The sequence below is a fragment of the Schistocerca cancellata genome, chromosome 7, assembly GCF_023864275.1.
Source record: "Schistocerca cancellata isolate TAMUIC-IGC-003103 chromosome 7, iqSchCanc2.1, whole genome shotgun sequence".
Lineage (NCBI taxonomy): Eukaryota > Metazoa > Arthropoda > Insecta > Orthoptera > Acrididae > Schistocerca > Schistocerca cancellata.
This window is the reverse complement of record NC_064632.1, coordinates 400,239,829-400,260,146: the sequence shown is the minus strand read 5'-3', so window position 1 is coordinate 400,260,146 and position 20,318 is coordinate 400,239,829. Positions and strand designations below refer to the sequence as shown.

General features: G+C 37.1%; 1 protein-coding gene across 1 annotated transcript in view; it reads right to left on the bottom strand.

Moving 5' to 3' along the window:
- LOC126092792 (neural-cadherin-like) overlaps positions 1–20,318 on the bottom strand; it is a 329,734-nt gene that overhangs the window by 113,517 nt on the left and 195,899 nt on the right. The window contains exons 16-18 of the mRNA XM_049908520.1: positions 4,894–5,099; positions 4,664–4,806; positions 3,877–4,137 (exon numbers count right to left, since the gene is read on the bottom strand). Of these exons, the coding sequence (XP_049764477.1) occupies positions 3,877–4,137; positions 4,664–4,806; positions 4,894–5,099 (610 nt within the window). The remainder of the gene's footprint in view (positions 1–3,876; positions 4,138–4,663; positions 4,807–4,893; positions 5,100–20,318) is intronic.

Genomic DNA, 20,318 nt, shown 5'->3' with positions numbered 1-20,318 from the left:
ACTATCTAGGAGATGGTGATTCTAAGGGATATAAAGCTGTAGAGGAACTCAGACTTTGTGGCAATGAAATTCACATTAAAAAACAGGAGTGCATTGGACATGTGCAGAAGCATATGGGGGCTCGCTTGCGCAAACTAAAGCAGACATTAGGATCCCGGAAGCTTAGTGATGGTAAGAGCCTTGGAGGAAGGTAAAGATTGACAGATGAAGCAATTGATAGATTGCAGAGGTATTATGGGTGTGCAATTAGGTGAAATACACGAAGCATTGAGCATATGAGGAGAGCAGTATGGGCATCATTTTTTTATACTGCATCAACAAATTAGCACCCACAACATGCACTGTGCCCCACAGGTGATGACTCATGGTGTAAGTACCAACCAGGAAAGGAATATGCCCATAAAACAGTTTGCCAAATGCTGTAATTGATGTAATTAAGCCCATATTCAGAGATTTATCACAGCTAAGTTTATTGGAAAAGTGTTTACATGGGAAATCACAAAATCCAAATGAAAGTGTAAATAATTTAATTTGGATTAGGATTCCTAAAGGAGTGTTTGCACAGATAAAGACATTGCATTTTGGAGTGTATGATTCAGTGGCAACATACAATGAAGGAAACATTATCAAATGTGATGTGCTGAAATGTTTAGGTTTCCAACCAGGACACAACACCATTTCCACAATGCGCCTAATTGATGAAGAAAGACTAAGAGGAGCAGGAAGAAGAGACAAAAGCCTACAACACACAGCAAAAGGGAAGAAAACACCAATGAAAAGGAAACTAACATTGGAAAAAGAAGAGGATGCTGATAATCCATCATATGGGGCAGGAATGTATTAAAAAACTTTGGAAGCCATTTCCTGTAACTGAAATATTTTCATCTTTGAGGAACATTTTCTCAAAAATTGCTAACAGTATATCAATGAAATTTATACACAATATTGTTTACTTCTTTTCCTTCATTGTTACAATGAATTGAAAAAAAAAAATTGTATAATGCAAGAGTTATAGAAGAATAAAGCGCAAAATTTTAGAGAAAAAAATAAGCATCTGTTAAAAAAAATTGTGAAACAAAAACCAATAAATATTTCCTAACATAGCATTATGACTTTGTAGAGAAATATTTACTGAACATGTAGTCCAAATTTCAGAGCAATATGTTTCATGGTTTTAGAAAAAATGTTCATTCTCTTTTCTGAAATTAACATGGAGGAGATGGATCATTTTGGCTCCCCTTAATAAATCAAGGCCAGTACTCAAAATTGTTTGTCATGTGTCAAAAATTTTTCTGACAAGTAAAGTTTTCTCTTCTTCTGTTTTGGTTGCAATCAAACTCTTGTAGAGTATCATGCATAAATTTTATGCATGAAATTCTTGGCATATGTGGTGTACCATAACGGATAAAGATGAATAAATAGTAGAACACAATATGTCAGCTTAATAAACAACACAATACACTTTTTACAGCACATGTAAATGTTTATGAACAGATATTTATTTTTTGCTCCATTTAATTATTATTTATAATAGTGTCTTTACCCAATTTCTGTAAAAGCAATGCTTGACTCTCATGTAAATAATTGCTCTGTCTCTTTTTATTTGAAGTAAAATAAAGCACATGAAATTATACTATATAATGAGTTCAGTTACAATTGTTAGCAAAATGAAAGCTAAAGTAGTTTTGTCAGTGACTAAGGCTTTCTAATTTTAATTGTTAAAAACATGTATGATGTGAGTTTTGATTTGAAACAATGTAAACTTAATAAATTTTATAACGGAAATTGTAATTATATTTTGTCATGTGAGCCATAGTGTGTTTAGATAATTTTAATCATTAATTGTAATTATAACTAAATTGAGATATTATGTCAATATTACGTGCACTGGTTCAAATTGTTAAATATATATTTGTGTAGTGGTGGCTGTGCCTTCCAAACCAAAACATTGCAGAAGAGTACATTAATGTACATGCCTAACGAGTGCACAGCAGTACAGTGCCAAGTCAGTCTCATTTCAGTTTCAAAATCTGTAATTTCAAAATCAATTTAACAGCAAAAATGAAGATTATAGAAAATTGTCGATCAGTCTGACGCTACTAAAGTGAGTAAATGGAAAATAATGTACAAAAAATTGCCAGTTTATTGTTCTACCCTACAAATCATGGACCTGTTTATTCAACTTCAAAGTCAAATGCTAATATTAATTATATTCTAACTTCTATCTGACAAGAAATTGACTCTAATTGTATGTTCTGGGTAGTGTTTCAATTTAATCACCGGCAAGGTACAAACATATTTTCTGCTAATGTTAAACAATAACTTGTATTATATTTAACATATGGATAGTAATGTTAGAACACACTTACCAATGCATTTATCATTTGGAGATGTGTAAAAAATGTCTCAAATCTGCACAATTTTTGTTTTTAATTTACAGACATATCTTACAAAATATTCTCGAAGAAGGATAAGGGTGGAAAAATATGAAAAAAAAAGCAAACACACTAAGTACAAAATCTGACTGCCTAATGTTTCCTCTATGTTTCAAGGACCTTTGCAGACCATGACATGAAGAAAACTTTGATTTTGTTATCTAGCGAGGAATGTAGAATATATGTCCCCGTAGTCATTGTTTTTAATATGTAATGATAGAGTTGTGTTCTGCCTGTTGGTAGTTAGATTGTGATTCAGCCTTTGAAGAAGCTTACCTCAGTAATATTTGGCTAGCAAGCAAAGGATGGTGGTGATATTGGAGTTCCATATTACCAGACTGTGCACTGTCCTGTTGTAAACTTCAGACCTCCTTAAAGTTTTTACTGGAGTGAAGTCATGTAGTATTATTGATAGTAATCAATCTATATCATCCAAAACAGGCTCAGTTTTAATAATATCTGTACAAGTGGAAGCCAAGACAACTTAATGAAGAGAAGAAGCATAAATGTGAGAATCTGTCAGCAATGACTGGACTGTCATGCTGATGAAGGTGAAATGTTTTTGAAATCACTGGAAATGAAGCACAAGTTCATGTCTTTGAACCAAAGAGCAAACACCAGAGCATGGAATGGAAATGTCAAGATCTCCAACTAAGATGGAGTTAAAGAGTCAGCTCTCTGCAGTAAAAAATGAGGTTCACAGTTTTCTGGGACACACAATGGCCAATTCTGGAACATTACCTGGAAAAGGCACCAAAGTAAACAGACAACATGGCATTGATATGCTTTGAAATAAGTTGAAGTCTGCAATTTAAAACAAACACCAAAATCTTTTGCCAAATGAAGTGTTTTTTTGGATGACAATGCATGTTCACATACCACTGCCAGTACAATTCAGACTCTCGCAAGTATGTCCTTAGGGATGTTGGAGCACCCCACAAACAGCCCTGATATCACCCTGTTGGATTGCAATTTGTTGAGTTCATTTAAAGATGGCTTGTGAAGCTATCAGTTCATAACAGATTATGAGGTGAAAGAAAGTGATGCCCAACCAAACAGTTTTTCTGATGTTACTGGAAAGCCTTTGCAACAATTGACCATGTGTATTGAAAAATGGGGTGACTATGTCAAAAAATGATTCTATCACAAATTTTGTGCTGTTGTTGAAATAAACTATTGACATATTGTGCAGATACTTTTTGACTTACCCTCTTAACAATTATGTGTCAGTAAATACATCCATGGTGTTAAGCCAGAATTTGTTTTTAGAGATAGTGATGTTATAAATATTCAAACTACTTTGACAAATGGTTTAGCTACAGAGAGCAATAATTTCTGAAGAAGCACACTTTGTTTCCCTTATGATGTAGAATGAATATGATATAAAGCAAGAATGAAGAAAATTATTGCATAGTCACTTCCTCCAATGGAATATACTTACCTGTCCATTAGAATAGAAATTCCGTATACACCCTTCAAAACCTATTGCATTTGGACTTGCATTCCATTTATAGATTTCTGGTGGTATTTCTTCCCGGTAAATGCCACCAATCTGTAAAGGACTGTTTAAATTCAAACGCTCACTGAACTTAGAAACTTTGGCCTTTACGAGGCAACTTGTTCCATTAAACAATGATGTTTTCATGTCTTGTAGTTCTACAACATCAGCTGATTTGCAGTAATCTAGTATGAGATGAACATTCTATAACAAAAATACAAAATTATTCAGCCACATCACTTCATCTATTCACTACTAAGTCTGTAAATACAGAAAATTTATAGGTACAAGGTAAGATTTTTCAATTTTTTAAGTAAAAAAGACCGAGACAACAACAACATTATAAATGCTTAAAAAGTAGCCATATTTACAAATTAATTTGTGATATAAATGTAAAATGACTTGTTCCACATCATTACAATTTATAGTGTAAAATATCCATGGAACATGAAACTAACTAAACTAAACTACACATACATATTCCTTTTCCAGCCAGATAAACAGTAGAGGCTAGATGTGTGTTTATAACCACCACATTTATTTGCATGTGTTTGAGCATGAATTAATTAAAATGAAATTTTAACAAGTTTCAGGCTTATTTATCTATAATGTGCCATTATATCTCTTTAACTTGATGGTAGTTAATTATTTAATTCTATTTTTCCTTGAGATTGCTGCAATTATTATTACATTGTAATTTCATTTTAAGTAGTAGGATGATTGTAATTACCTCAGAACCCCAAAATAAATCAATCTGATGCCACATTCCATCATTCAGCTTCTTCTTTACTTTTATAAATATCTCAGTGGTATCATGACCTAAATGAAAAAGTAGTCTAGGCTCACCACTTTTTAATTCCAATGCAATATAATCTGTAATTAAAATGTCATTTCAGAAAAGTTGAAGCTAATTTTAAGAATACATAATTCAGATCTGACACAGAAGACATAAAAGGATACCTGATATAGTAACCCCATCTATTATGATGGGAGATAATGGACCATTGTAGAACAGCAATCCGTCTTCTTTATAGGTTAGAAATTCTAAACTTACATGGTTTTCAGCCTGTGGCTGGATTGATTGGAACCAAGCCCAGCCATTTCCTTGAAAGCTTCTCACAGTTTGTTGGCAGCGGGGTCCTTCATACCCACTTGGACAGGCACAGCTGCTTCATAAACACATGTAATAATAATAATAATAAAAGACATGACACATTTATAAAAACTACATCTTAAGTAGAAAAATAACTTTTTGTTTTCTAAATTAACACAAAGACTTCTGCTCTTTAATTATAATTTGGATAACCATATAGGAATAATAGTCTATACCATCACTTCTATACATCTCCATGATACATGTCACATAGCAGATAGTCAAGCTGAACCCTAGGCACTAGTCTTGGCAGGAAAAAGATTTCCATTTCAATATTTTGGTTTAGAAGGTGATTACTAGTGACAAAGTGTACTTCAACATCAGATCATGCACCAATCCCTATGTCTGGCATGTGGCTGACAAGGAACTGAGTTACAAACAGCAATATAGAAGGAAATTAATTCTTATTTGGTTTTTCCTAACTCAATGCAACTAAACAGAGAAATGTTAGATTGTGTGCTCAACATTGTATAGATGATTACTCATTAGTGGAGGGCATACTGAATGTCATGATGGAAAAAGGGTAGCTATTGCAACGTTACTGTCAACTGCTTTGGTGCCACTACCAAGAGGATCATCTGGAGAGGATCATCAGGAGCCCACGATCTGATTCAATTGTTATGCAAACTGTGGGCTGTGTGGTGAGTGTGTAACCAGTTTGGCTTAGGTACTACTATTCTGGAGTCTATTTGTCTTTGGCAGAACTTTGATACAGTGTGGGCTGGACTTTGGTCTGGAATACTAGCTTAGGTTAGCATGCACTGTTTCCAAGGAACATCTTTTGTATAGATCTTGTTGTAAATAAGCTGGAGCAAGTCCCTACTAGCTCATGTGTAACTTGCCTTTACAAAAGTGGTGATGGCTTAACATTTGTGATTTGCACAAACATTTTTGTAATCAAACAAAAGTGTGGGAGATAATGACAAATATATTACAGGCAGTGCAAGCATTAAGGAGTGTAGCAGGAACATCTCACACACCACCAGCTTTTATGGCTTTTCTACTGTTTAATGAACAAGACAAGTGGAATGCTTACTGTTGATGATTACAGTCATACTTTTTGGCTTGTCAGATTTCCAGTACACAAAGAAAAAAGGGTCTGTTCTTATCACAAAATCCCAAAGTGTAACATTTAATATAAAAATTAGAAACATTAATGAATATGGCAGAACTCCTGGTCATGCAAGACATCATGCCATCTCTGGTGGGGCCCTCATCTGTTCCATGGGCTTATGACAATAGACCATATCAGTGACAGCACTACTGCCTATCTGTAAACATTGTTTTCTCTGCCATGCATGCAGTATATGCCCCATTGCTAAACAACATGTCACAGGTAGAACAAAAAGGGACACTTGGAAGAAGTATCACATGTTGTAAGAGCTCCAGTGAAGATACACCTGAATGTATGGAAGTAAGTAATAAACCTGCCGAATAATAAATCTACAGAAAACCAGATATCTCTGGACAAATCATAGTAAATGTGCTTAATGTGTTCATTGGGAAACACCTGGTGAGCTTACTCTTGGACACCAGTGCTTCTGTGTTCTTGCTAAACTATTCTACTTATTTAAGTTTAGGGTTGCCACATTTTCAGGCTGCAGAGACAAATCTTTGGACCTATGAACATTGGGATGTAGATGTGCCACCCAGTGTCACTATGGAAACAGAATATCTGGCATAATATTACTGTTGACTGTTGTACCAATACCCAGAGAGCATTGGTTATCAGGAATGCCCTCTGATGGGGCTATACCAGAATCTGGCAAATGAGTCAGTCCTTTACCAGTGCGCATCAGTTGTGATGCAATTCATGGAGTGTGTGATGAGTGATATATCAATTTCATTAAGGAATGGCTATTATGGACTCTGTTTATTTTACACAGAACTTCGATACTGTGTAGACTGGACTCTGCTTTGGAAGGTGGATTTAAGTTAACTTGCACTGTTTCCATGGAATGTCTTTTATATATATTTGTTATAAATAAACTGTGTGAGTCCCCTCTAGCTTGTATGTAACTCAACTTACAAAAGTTAGCTTCAAAAGTACTATAATCAGGAGTCTGAAAAAATGTAATTTAGAACACTTAATTTTCCACCCAGGGTGAACTCTCTGCCAGGAACTTAATTGTGAATTGGAGAATCACCACATAGATATGATTAATTACTTGTAGTCATGGTGGTTTTGAGCCAGATGTTTTAGGGTTACATTCATAGCACAGCTCTTCATTTACATGCTAAAGTCATGAGTGTGTGTGAGAACAAGTGCACCAATGTAAGGCATCATATTTATAATGGTGCTGCATCTTATACCATCAGATGATCTGATTGGAGGGCACTGCAATGCATGGACTTGACTGGGAAGGTACAGCTGGCAAAGACATTGAGACAAACTCTGTGGGTACATAAACATTATGTAGAGAGAAAGGTTTGAAGCAGTATTGATCCTAATGTTAAACACACACAGGGATTAAAAAAATGTGGAATACTGATGTTTTTGGCACAGATAGTTTTCAGAAACAGATGTAAGAGAAATAACAAGGATATCTGATATAGCCATGCATTCATAATGATGATGTTTATTGAACATTTAGAATTGGGTCTTCTTATTACTGTGAAGCAGAACTTGATAAGCATTGTTCATTCAATAACAGGCGAGAGAACAGGGCTTAGAATGTTATGAGAAAGGATAATTTTATCTCACTGGTAGGTGTGTCACTGTAACAGTAACTTTGTTTACTAGAAAGTAACAACAGTTTGAAGCATTTGCTTCATGTTCATGGTTGAAAAATGAATAGTGGATATCAATCATTAGATCAACCCTGGGTGCCCTAAGTATGTATCCTGTTAATCCACTGTGCCAATGTACTGATAAGGAATCTTGAAGATAAAGAAGGGTATCATATGTAGTATGCATGTAACATATGTAGTGTCATACATTTTCTGGATGAGAATATTAAGCTCAGCAATATCTTTTGGGCTTTTTGAATGAAGTAGATAAATTATGAGCACTATGACTCTCCTCCTTATATCCATGAAACCATACATATCCATAAGACAAACAGAACATCATACTGCATGAGCACTCATCACAGTTATCCATTCCATAAATCACAAATCCACAAATCATCAGTTATTGAAAATATTATTTAATTGGATACATAAGAAATCTACTCACCAAGTGGTATCAAAACACACACATAAAAGACTGTTGTAATTGGCAAGCTTTTAGAGCCAGTGGCTCCATCTTCAGGCAGATGGGTTGAAGGGGAAGGACGAAGGAAAAGGACTGGAGAGGTCCAGGAAAAGGGGGAGATTTTGGGAAAGTCACCCAGAAGCATGGGTCAGGGGAGACTTACCATCCAAGATGAGAAGGAAAGACTGATTGTTGGGGACTGCATCAGATGAGATTTGAAAACCTGAGAGCTTAAAGGTGGAAGACAAGGTAATATGCAAAACAGAGATCACTACTTAAATATCATGCATGAGTTAATAAGAGTGAAAGCTAAGTGCATTGTATGTAACAGAAGTGGGAGGGGGCCAGTGAAAAATAGACAACAAAAACAATGAAAGATGTAGAAAACTAAAACACTGGTTTTGAAGTACTAGTTAACTTTATGCATACAAAACCATTAGCACCATTAGCTGCAGCTTGTATTGTCCTTATCTCAGCAACATTTAGGCGAACTGATGCCATAATGGATATCAACCTATGCTGAATTTGTCTTATGTAAAGGGTAGCAACAGGATTGTTGTTGGGGTTTTAGTCTAAAGTTGGGTTTGATGCCAACAGTCCATGCTAGTCTGTCCTGTGAAAGTCTCTTCATCTGGGCATAATCATTGCAACCTACAACCTGCTCACTACATTTGAGCCTTGCTCCATCTCTACAATTTTTACCTCCCTCACTTACCTCAGTACAAAACTGATGATTCCTTGACATCTCAGAATGTGTTATATCAAACGATCTCAAATGTTGTACGATCAATCCCCCCCTTAAATTTGGTTCACAACTTATATGGTCTTCCAATCCATTCTTGAATGTTCTTCTGTAGCACCACATTTCTAATGCTTCTATTCTCTTCTTGTCTGAACTATTTGTTGTCCACATTTACCATTCATACAAAGCTACACTACAAACAAATATCTTCTGAAAGCTATACTATCATTTAAATTTACATTCAATGTTAATAAATATCCAGTTGCAGGAATGCTTTTCTTGCTATCAGTCTACATTTTATATCCTCTCTACCTCAGCCATCATCAGTTATTTTACTGTAAAAGTAGCAAAACTCATCTACTACTTGCAATGTCCCATTTCCTAACATAATTCCCTCAGTATCACCTAATTTCATTTGATTGCATTCCATTACCATTGTTTTACTTTTGTTGATGTTCATCTTACAGCTTCTTTTCAAGATTCTATACTTTCTGTTGGATTGATCTTTCAAATCTTTACAGAATTACAATGTCACCAGTGAACATCAAAATTTTTATTTCTTCTCCCTAACATTAATTCCCTTTCCTAATTTCTTTGGTTCTCTGGCTATGTCAACTTGCATTCATTCATCTGTGGCCAAAGATGCCTTAGTATCACCAATGGTGGTTCCCATGCCTTGCTGAGCTGAATGCTGGGAACCAACATTGGTGATACTAAGGGATTGTTGGCCACAGTCGAATGAATCCGTGTTGACACAGATGGAGAATCTAAGTCCACACACTTAAACTGGGCACCAACACACTGACCAGACATGCACTGAGCCGCTATTTGTGGCTGCACTCTTCCTGTATCATAAATGTGACCCATTTCTCTGACAGGGGCACTGGATATTGCTGTGCTCTATGATTCATCTACAATGATGTTAGAGCTCCGCCCTTTGGTGCCTGTACTTTTCTAGCAAGTCAGTGTATATATTAGCGAGCCATTGTAGAAACATATCAGAAAGCACCTGACGATGATGAGCAGCTGTCTCATTGAAATTTTGTGTGGCTTCCATAGCATTATCCAACGTGACGCCCATGAACCAATGAAGCAGTTACTATGTCAGGAAAGTCTCAAACACACCACTGGGAGTAGGACTCATTATGAATAGGAAGGTAGGGTGGAGAGTGAGTTACTGTGTACAGTTTAGTGGTAGGGTGGTTCTCATCTGAATCGACAGCAAACAACACTGACAATGATCGTTCAGGTGTACATGTCAATGTTGCAAGACGAAAATGAAGAGATAGAGAAAGTACAGGGTGGAGCAGAGGAAACACATGTTTTTCACTATTTAATGACTGGGACATAGTTTGATAAAAATGATAAAAACAAGCATTAAGTGTTAGATTTTTTAATGCAGTTTTGAAATATACATACTTTAATTAGGTTCGAAAAAAATAATGTCTTGGAGATCATGTCCTTTTTACTGGATACAAATTTGGATCCTCTCCTGAAAGTTACACTTGGCTCTCTCCAACATTTCATTTGGCACGACTTCAATTTCCTGATGAATGGAGTTCTTCAGGTCATCGATTGTGTGAGGCTTGTTCATGTAGACTTTTGATTTTAAATATCCCCACAAAAAGAATTCACATATCAACAAATTGGGTGAGCAATGGGGCCAGTAAACATTACCATATCTCAAAATAACATGTCCTGGGAACATTTGTCGAACCACTTCCATGGATGCTTATGCCATGTGAGCTGTGGCACCATCCTGCTGAAACCATATTTCTCTCATGTTCACTTGATGTCTATCAAGTTCTGTATGAAGAAAGTTGTTTAACATTGTAATGTAGCACGCTGATGTCACAGTAACTGCAGTTCTTTCCTCTTCAAAAAGATAGGGTCCAACAATCCCCATCTTTGAAATTCAGCACCACACTGTTACTTTTAAACTGTGGAGAAGTCTTTGGTGTAATTCGTGTGGGTTCTCTGGCGCCCAATACTGACAATTTTGAACACTGATGTAACTGTCTACATGAAAAGGTGCTTCATCACTCATGAAGACTGTAGCATCTGCATCTTCCATAAAAATGTCATCCGTTATGTGACAAAACTCTCTGCACTGCACAAAATCACCATCACTAAGCTACTGGGAGATCATTATCTTGTATGGGTGAAACTTAAGACCTTCATGTAAGATGCAGTGAAGCGAACGACGTGACAGACCCAGCGCTACAGCCTGTCATCTAACCAATCGTTTCGGACTAGCAAGAACTGCTGTTCTCACTTGGTCTACATTTTCCAGAGTACGAACTGAACATGGAAGACCAGGTGGTTTCTTTTTCATCACAGATCCAGTACTTCTAAATGCTGAACCCATTGGAGTACAGTATTTCAATCAGGCACTGCACCTTGACATCCAACTCTAAAATTCTGATGCAAAAGTTGTTGCCCTGTGACTATGGAATCATTGTTTCTAAAGTATTGCTCAACAATGAACACCCAATGCTCTACACTCCAACACTCCATAGCCACTGAAACTGCATTGTATGGGCAGTCTGCCAACATTCATTCAAGGTCAATACACCCTCTCGTCGCTGCATACTAGCGGTTCAAAAAACATGTGTTTTCTCTGCACCATCCTGTATATGAGGATACTGAAAGGGTAATTCAGTACGTAAAGGGAGATGACAGCCTAATAGTCATGGGGGATTTGAATGTGTCTGTAGGGGAAGGAGTAGAAGAAAGGGTAATGGGAAAATATGGGTTTGGTACTAGGAATAAGAGAGGGGAAAGATTAACTGAATTCTGCAATAAATTTCAGCTATTAACAGTGAACACACTGTTCAAGAATCACAAGAGAAGCTACACTTGCAAAAGGTGAGAAATGGTAAGATTTCAGTTAGATTACATAATGGTCAGGCAGAGATTCTGAAATCAGATCATGTGCAAAGAAGTGGAATACAGAAGTACTAAGGAATGAGGAGGTATGTTTGGAGTTCTTTAAGGCTATAGATACTGTGATAATGAATAGCTAAGCAGGAAGTTCAGTTGAAGAGGAATGGGCATTTCGAAAAAGGACACTCACAGAAGATGGAAAGAAAACCATTGGTTCAAAGAACTTAACTGTAAAGAATCCATGGGTAACAGAATTAGTCAAATGATTGATGAAAGAAGGAAGTACAAAGTGTTCAAGGAAATTCAGGAATACAGAAATACAAGTCACTTAGGTATGAAATAAGTAGGAAGTGCAGGGAAGGTAAGGTGAAATGGCTGCATGAAAGATGTGAAGAAACTGAAAATGAAATGATTGTTGGAAGGACTGATTCAGCATCTAGGAAATTCAAAAGAACATTCACTGAACCTAAAGGCAAGGGCAGCAGCATTAAGACTGCAATGGGAATACCACTGTTAAATGCAGAGGAGCAAGCAGACAGGTGGAAAGAATATAATGTAGTCCTCTATGAGGGGGACAACTTGTCTGATGACATGATAGAAGAGAAAATGGAGTCAATATGGAAGATATAGGAGTTTCAGTATCAGAATCAGAATTTAAAAGAGCTTTGGAAGACTTAAAATCAAATAAGGCTGAAGGGACAGATAACAATTCATCAGAATTTCTAAAATAATGGGGGAAGTGGCAACAAAACAACTATTCACATTGGTGTGTAGAATGTTTGAGTCTGGCTTTCAGAAAATATCATGCACACAATTCTGAACACTGCAAGAGTCAACAAGTGTGAGAATTATTACACAATCAGCTTAACAGCTTATGCATCCAAATTGGTGACAAGAATAGTATGCAGAAGAAGGGATAAGAGTATTGATAATGTGTTAGATGAAGATTGGATTGGCTTTAGGAAAGGTAAAGGCATCAGAGTGTCAATTCTGAGATGAAGTTGATAATGGAAGCAAGACTAAAGAAAAATCAAAATATGTTTACAGAATCCGTCAACCAGCAAAAGGCATTCGACACTGTAAACTTGCATAATGTGTTCAAAATTCTGAGAAAAATTGAGATAAGCTACAGGGAAAGATGGCTAACATACAATATATACAAGAACCACGAGGAAATGATAAGACTAGAAGACCAAGTATGAAGTGCTTCGATTAAAAAGGGTGTAAGACAGGGATGTAGTCTTTCAGCCCTATTGTTCAATCTGTACATCGATGAAGCAATGATGGGAACAAACAAAGGATAAAGAGTGGAATTAAAATTCAACAAGAAAGGATATCAGTGACAAGATTTGCTGATGACATTGCTGCCCTCAGTGAAAGTGAAGAAGATCTACAGGATCTACTAAATGGAATGAACAGTTTAATGAGTGCAAAATATGGACTGGGAGTAAATCAGAGAAAGACAAAAGTAGTGAGAAGTAGCAGAAAAGAGAACAGTAGGAAACTTAAAATCAAAATTGGTGATCATGAAGTAGATGAAGTTAAGGAATTCTGCTACCTAGGCAGCAAAATAACCCATAATGGACAGAGCAAGGAGGACATAAAAAGCAGACTAGCACTGGCAAAATGGGCATTCCTGGCAAAGAGAAGTCTACTAGTATGAAACATATACCTTAATTTGCAGAAGACCTATCTGAGAATGTATGTTTGAAGCAAGCATTGTATAGCAGTGAATTGTGGGCTATGGAAAAACCAGAAAAGAAGAGAGAAGCATTTGAGATGTAGTGCTACAGAAGAACATTGAAAATTAGGTGGACTGATAAGGTAAGGAACGAGGAGGTTCTCCACAGATTTGGTGAGGAAGGCAGTATATGGAATACATTGACAAGAAGAAGGGATACGATGGTAGGACATCAGAGAAGACTGTGGTACTAGTGGGAGTTGTAGAAGGTAAACATTGTTGAGGAAGCAGTGACTGGAATACATCCAGCAAAATAGTTGAGGATGTAGGTTGGAAGTGCTACTCTGATATGAAGAGGTTGGCCAAGGTGAGGAATTTGTAGTGTGTACACCAAACAGGTCAGCATGCTGATGGAGCGAAAAAAAATTCCCTGACCTAACTACCCATTGAAGGGATCTAACATTCAATGCTCTGATCCCTAGAATGTTAGTTGTTAGTTTTGGTTTTCCTGATGATGACCTCAATTATTTTGCCACCAGAATAGAGGATGATATCACCATTAAGCCAAGCACCAGAGCTGTATGCCCTGAGGGAATAGAATTTCACAACAAAACTAAAGTTAAATAATGACTGCAATAAATTTTTTCACAAGTGTTAGTAGTGCTATTCATGAACAGAAGGTGACAAAGATATCTGTTTTCTTTTCAAGAGAAGAAAGGACAAAATAAAAGTTTTTAGGAATTGAGTAGAAAAGTCACTCTGGACTCTATGAATGGAAGATGCATCATAACAGAACCGAATGAAAATCAGCAGCCAAACTGTAGCAACAGCCAATATTAAAAAAAACCTGAGGAGTTAGAAGTAATAGAAACTTACAGTCACAAAAAGTGACATAAATCTCCTTATAGCAGAAGACAGTTCCTATGTTGTGATGCACAACAGTTGTATAAATATGTATGCCTGCTAACTTTGCCAATGATAAAATAAGTACCCTTGGTCAATCTACCACATCTGAAAGAATTATATCCTCTCACAAAAACATTCCTGTCTCCATCTCCTGTCAACCAGGGCTCTACAGCTATCACAACATCAGGCTCAATGGCGTCAGGCATCTAACAGAGTGCTGAGGTGTCTTTTGGTAAACTGAAGGTACATAGTCAGGAAAGAAATAGAATTCAGTACATTAGTTGATGTAACTGTGAGATGTGAAAGATGCAGAATACTGGCTGACAGGGCATACTGGGGCAGGAAAGTTTTTACAAGAGAATGCCATGCATTCAGAAGAGACAGAGGGGTAATGGGTGTGGGGTATATCTTTTAGTGTATGAAGCATATGCATCCCAACAACCTTTCTGTGATAATGTCAATGAAATCCTAGCCACTTGTAGAGGAGAAACAACAATATGAAAAGAAGAAATTGCTATTCAGCTTATAAAGGAGATGCTGAATCACAGACAGGTATAATGAAAAGTATGTTAGAAGTGTTCAGATTTTGGACTATGTTCTTCATCAGAAGTAGAAAACACACCCACACATATTCATCCAAGCACAACTCACATACATATGGACACTGTCAACCCTGGATGTTAATGCCTGGAAGAGTTAATGTAACAAGCATGGCAAATCATGAGTTAGATAGTAGTGTACTTGAGAAATTGTTGACTTTTGGGAAACTGGCTGAAAAGAAGGGTAAAAGTGTATCTATTGAGGGAATGCTGAACCTCCTAGGAGTGTATCAGAAAGGAAAAGTGTACTCACATGGATGGAATCAATCTGTTGCAAACAGGCTGAACTGGAAAGGGGCTATGAGCAGTTTGTTACAGAAAACAAAAACACAAGAGATGATAATTTACTGGATATTTTTCTGATAAAGTGAGGTGATAAACAGTATAAAATGGACACAATTGAGGGGATAAATCGCCATAATATTGCAGTATCTGAAGAATGCTTAGAGAACACAAGGCTAATGAAAGCAAAAATGGCACAATTGCAGAATATCACACAGAAAATGTGGAGGAAATACACTGAAGTGCAAAGAGACTGATACAGGCATGCATATTCAAATACAGAGATATGTAAACAGGCCGAATATGCCACTGCACTCAGCAACACCTATATAAGACAACAAGTGTCTGGTGCAGTTGCTGGATTGGTTACTGCTGCTACAATGGCAGGTTATCAAGATATAAGTGAGTTTGAACATGGTGTTATAGTTGGCACATGAGGAATGGAACACAGCATCTCCAGAGTAGTGATGAAATGGGTATTTTCTGCTATGACCATTTCATGAGTGTAGCATGAGTATAAGGAATGCAGTAAAACATCAAATATCTGATATCACTGTGGCCCAAAAAAGATCCTGCAAGAATGTGACTAATGATGACTGAAGAGAATCATTGAATGTGACAGAAGTGAAACCCTCCCACAAATTGCTGCAGATTTTAAAAAAAGTCAAATGTGTGTGGATTCCTAAGGGAACAAACTGCTAAGGTCATCAGTCCCTAGACTTATAAACTACTTAAACTAACATAAACTATGAAACTTCCTGGCAGATTAAAACTGTGTGCCGGAACGAGACTTGAACTCGTGACCTTCGCCTTTCACGGGCAAGTGCTCTCATTCTGCTAACGTAAACTAACTTATGCTAAGAACAAAACACACACACACACACACATGCCCAAGGGAGGACTTGAACCTCTGGCAGGAGGGGCCGACTGCAGATTTCAATGCTGGGCCATCAACAAATGCCAGCACGCAAACCATTCAATGAAACAGCATTGATATGGATGTTTGCAGCCGAAGGTTTACTCATGTACTCTTGATGACTGCATGACAAAAAGCTTTATGCCTTTCATGGGCTCATCAACTTTGACATAAGACTGTTGACAACTGGAAACATGTTGCCTGGTTGGATGAGTCTTGTTTCAAATTGTATTGAGAGGATGGACATGTATGGGTATGGAGACAATCTTATGACTCCATGGACCCTGCATGCCAGAGAGGACTGTTCGAGCTGGTGGAGACTCTGTAATGGTGTGGGGCATGTGCAGTTGGAGTGATGTGAGACCCCTGACATGTCTGGATACAGCTCTGACAGGTGACACATTCGTAAGCATTCTGTCAGATCACCTGCATCCAATCATGTCCATTGCGCATTCTGACGGACATGGACAATTCTAACAGGACAATGTAACACCTTACACATCCAGAATAGCTACAGAGTGGTTCCATAAACACTCTTCTGAGTTTAAACACTTCCACTGGCCACCAGACTCCCCAGGCATGAACATTACTGAGCATACCTGGGATGCCTCGCAACATGCTATTCAGAAGAGATTTCCGCTCTCTCATACTCTTACGGATTTGTGTACAGCACTGCAGGATTCATGGGGGTCAATTTCCTCCAGCACTACTTCCAACATTAGTTAAGCCCATGCCCTGTCATGTTGCAACACTTCTGCATGCTTGCAAGGGCACTACACGATATTAGGTAGGTGTACCAGTTTCTTTGGCTCTTCAGTGAGATATTCAATGAATGGTTAAAAACAGGGAAACATGTTAAAGTACTGTGGTCAGAACTGAAGCAAATTATATCAGAATGTGGAGCAAAGTCTGTTTCACAATAAGTCATAAAGTAAATTTCAGACACAATTTATTAGACTAGAGCAGTGAGAATAATGAAACAGATGGTGAGAATGCATAAGATTAAAGTCAGGAGGCGACCGAGCAGCAAGAGTTGGCCTAAAGAAGGAGTTAAATGAACAGGGCAGCAATAATTGGGCTAAAGGAAGAGTTAAAAAGTCTCCTGGAACAGGGAAATGGTTCAAATTTAATAATGGAGACATATGTTGCCATAAAAGTAATAGGACCCATCAAGGCACAGGGGTAGACAGAATAAATGGAAAAATACTAAAAATCATGAGTGCTACCAGATGAATGCAAAGAAATGGAGGTAATAAATGTATAGACAGAAAAAGATCTTTTTTGATCTTCATTGATTAGAGTGTGGCTTATTTGTGCACTTGCAGACTTTAACATAGACTTTTATGGAAATTTTACCTCACAGTCTTATGAATTTTGAGAGCATAACATTAACAACTGTATCACTTTATTTGTCTGGCCTTCTTACTATGAGACTTCTGTGATTGTATAGGTTAAGTTGAGGTCAAATTGTAACCATAGTTAGTTTATACATAATGTTTACAAAAGTCCTTTTTCTTTCAATACCCTCATGGGGAAGTTTAAATTAATAATGTTAATGAAACAGCTGACTAAGCTGGTGGTATAGCAGCCCAGTAATAAAGATCAAAAGAGGTAGAATATGGAAAATAATTCATGTAACTATAATTTTTTTTACAGGGGTGGAGGGACTGCCATGAACAATATACTAAAGACCCTGACTAGCTGGAGGTTTGGGGGAGGGACGAGTGTGGGAGTGTGTGTGTGCGAAACTTACTTTTGTGTCTTTCTCTTGTATAACTTAAAAGCTGCAGTCTTTAAAGAAAATTAAACTGCATTAAATTTCCTGCAAAAATAGGCCCTATACAGTTTTTCTTGAGGACTGTGTAAGGAAGCCAAAAAAATATTGAAAGTCTTGTACACCATGCATGTTCTATAGCTTAGGCGGATTTGCAGCCCAGTTTGTAGTAGTTTCCCTACTTGATGGAACACTGGTGTCCCAAATTGTTCATCTCAGTTTCTTCTACACAACTGTGGTACATTGCTGTGGTACATTGTAGACAATTATTGTTTATACCCTGTATACAAGAGTGTTTGCAGGAAGTAGGTTGGTGGTGTAAGAGCCAGCATGGACACAGATCAGGTTTTTCATGAGAGTCACATCTATTTGGGTTTCAGCAGAACTGATTTGCAGAAGAGGACAACTTGACTGCATAGCCATTGATCTCTCCAAAGCCTTTGATAGGGTGAATCACAGGGTACTGCAAACAAAACTGCAAAGGCTGAGTCCTGATGAAAGAATAATATTTTGTCCCCCAGTCTTTTGACTAGTTTCATGTGACCTGCCATGAATTCCTCTCCTGCACTAACTTCCCTGTCTTAGAGTAGCCCTTGCACCCTACATGCTCAATTATTTGTTGAATATATTCCAATCTCTGTCTTTTCCTACAGTTTTAACCTCCTAAAGTTCAATCTAGTACCATGGACATTATTCTCTGGTGTCTTAACACATGTCCTATCATCCTGTCCCCTCTTCTTGTCAGGTTTCCCATACGTTCCTTTCTTCACTGATTTTTCAGAGAACCACCTCCTAATTTCTTATCTTACCATTCTACCTAATTTTCAATGTTCTTCTGTAAGACCATATCTCAAATGCTATGAATTTCTTCTGTTCTGGTTTCCCAATGTCCATGATTCACTATCATTCAAGGCTGTACTCCACTGTACATTCACAGAAATTTCTTCCTAGAATTAAGTCCCATGTTTGTTACCTGTAGATTTCTCCTGGTCAGGAATGCCATCTTTGCCTGTGATAATTTGCTTTTTGTGTCCTCATTGCTTCACCATCATTACAAAATAAGGGTGAAATTCATGGAACAACAATGTGGTGAATGCTCTTTATGTTAATAGAGAAGTGAAGGAATAGAACAAACTGTCAGGAGACATCCACAGTCCATTTCCACAAACTGTCCTAAATTTGAGTACCTGGACCAACAGTGGCAAAACACCAAAGATTATAGACAAAAAGAAAATGGTAAATTAAGTTTTATAGTAAATTATTATATACTAAGGAGATAATGTAATTATGTTATGTAAAAATGTCATGTTCAGCATCTTGACAGCAGTTCTATTTGTGAGTAAATAAAAATTATGTCACATATTTTGTGTTTATGAGACAGATAAAGTGACCTCAGACTTTAAGAACAATGTCACAACCAACCAAAGAAAGCAGGCACTGATATGTCTGAATATTAGCAAATCATCATCAGGATTATATTTAATAAGCTGTGGGAGCCAAATATTAACATTAATTTTTTACAGAAGAATGTAATGGTGTAAAAGCCAACCTTGGGGGAAAACCATTTTGGGTTCCAGATAAATTATGGAATACAATTTACCTTGGAAGATATTGTAGATAGAAAAAAACCTTAGATTTATAGCATTTATAGAGTAAGAAAAAGTTATTGATAGTGGTGGCTTTGAAATTAGGAAGTTAGCAGGGATAAAATAAAGGAACTTAAAGGTTACATATGACTTATACAGAGATCAAACAATGGAAAATCCAAGATGCAATGTAACAATGTTACGAGAAGGAAAGTTGCTACTCACCATATAGCGGAGATGCTGAGTTGCAGATAGGCACAACAAAAATATTTTCACACTTAAAGCTTTTGGCCAATGGTCTTTGTCAACAATAGACACACATATGCATACTCACACTCATGCAAAAGCAAATCACACACACAACTGCAGTCTCAGGCAACTGAAACCACACTGCGAGCAGCAGCACCAGTGCATGGTGGGAGTGGTGACTGGGTGGGGGATAGGAGGCAGGGGTGGGGAGAGGGTGGGATAGTATGGTGGGGTGGTGGACAGTAAAGTGCTGCAGGTTGGATGGCAGGCAGAGGAGAGGTGGGGAGGGGGGAAGGAAGTAGTGGGAAAGGAGAGAAATAGAGAGAAATAAAAATAAATAAATAAATAAATAAAATAAATAAAAAAATAAAAAATAAAAAATCACCCCTACTTTTCAATCTGTACATTGAATAAG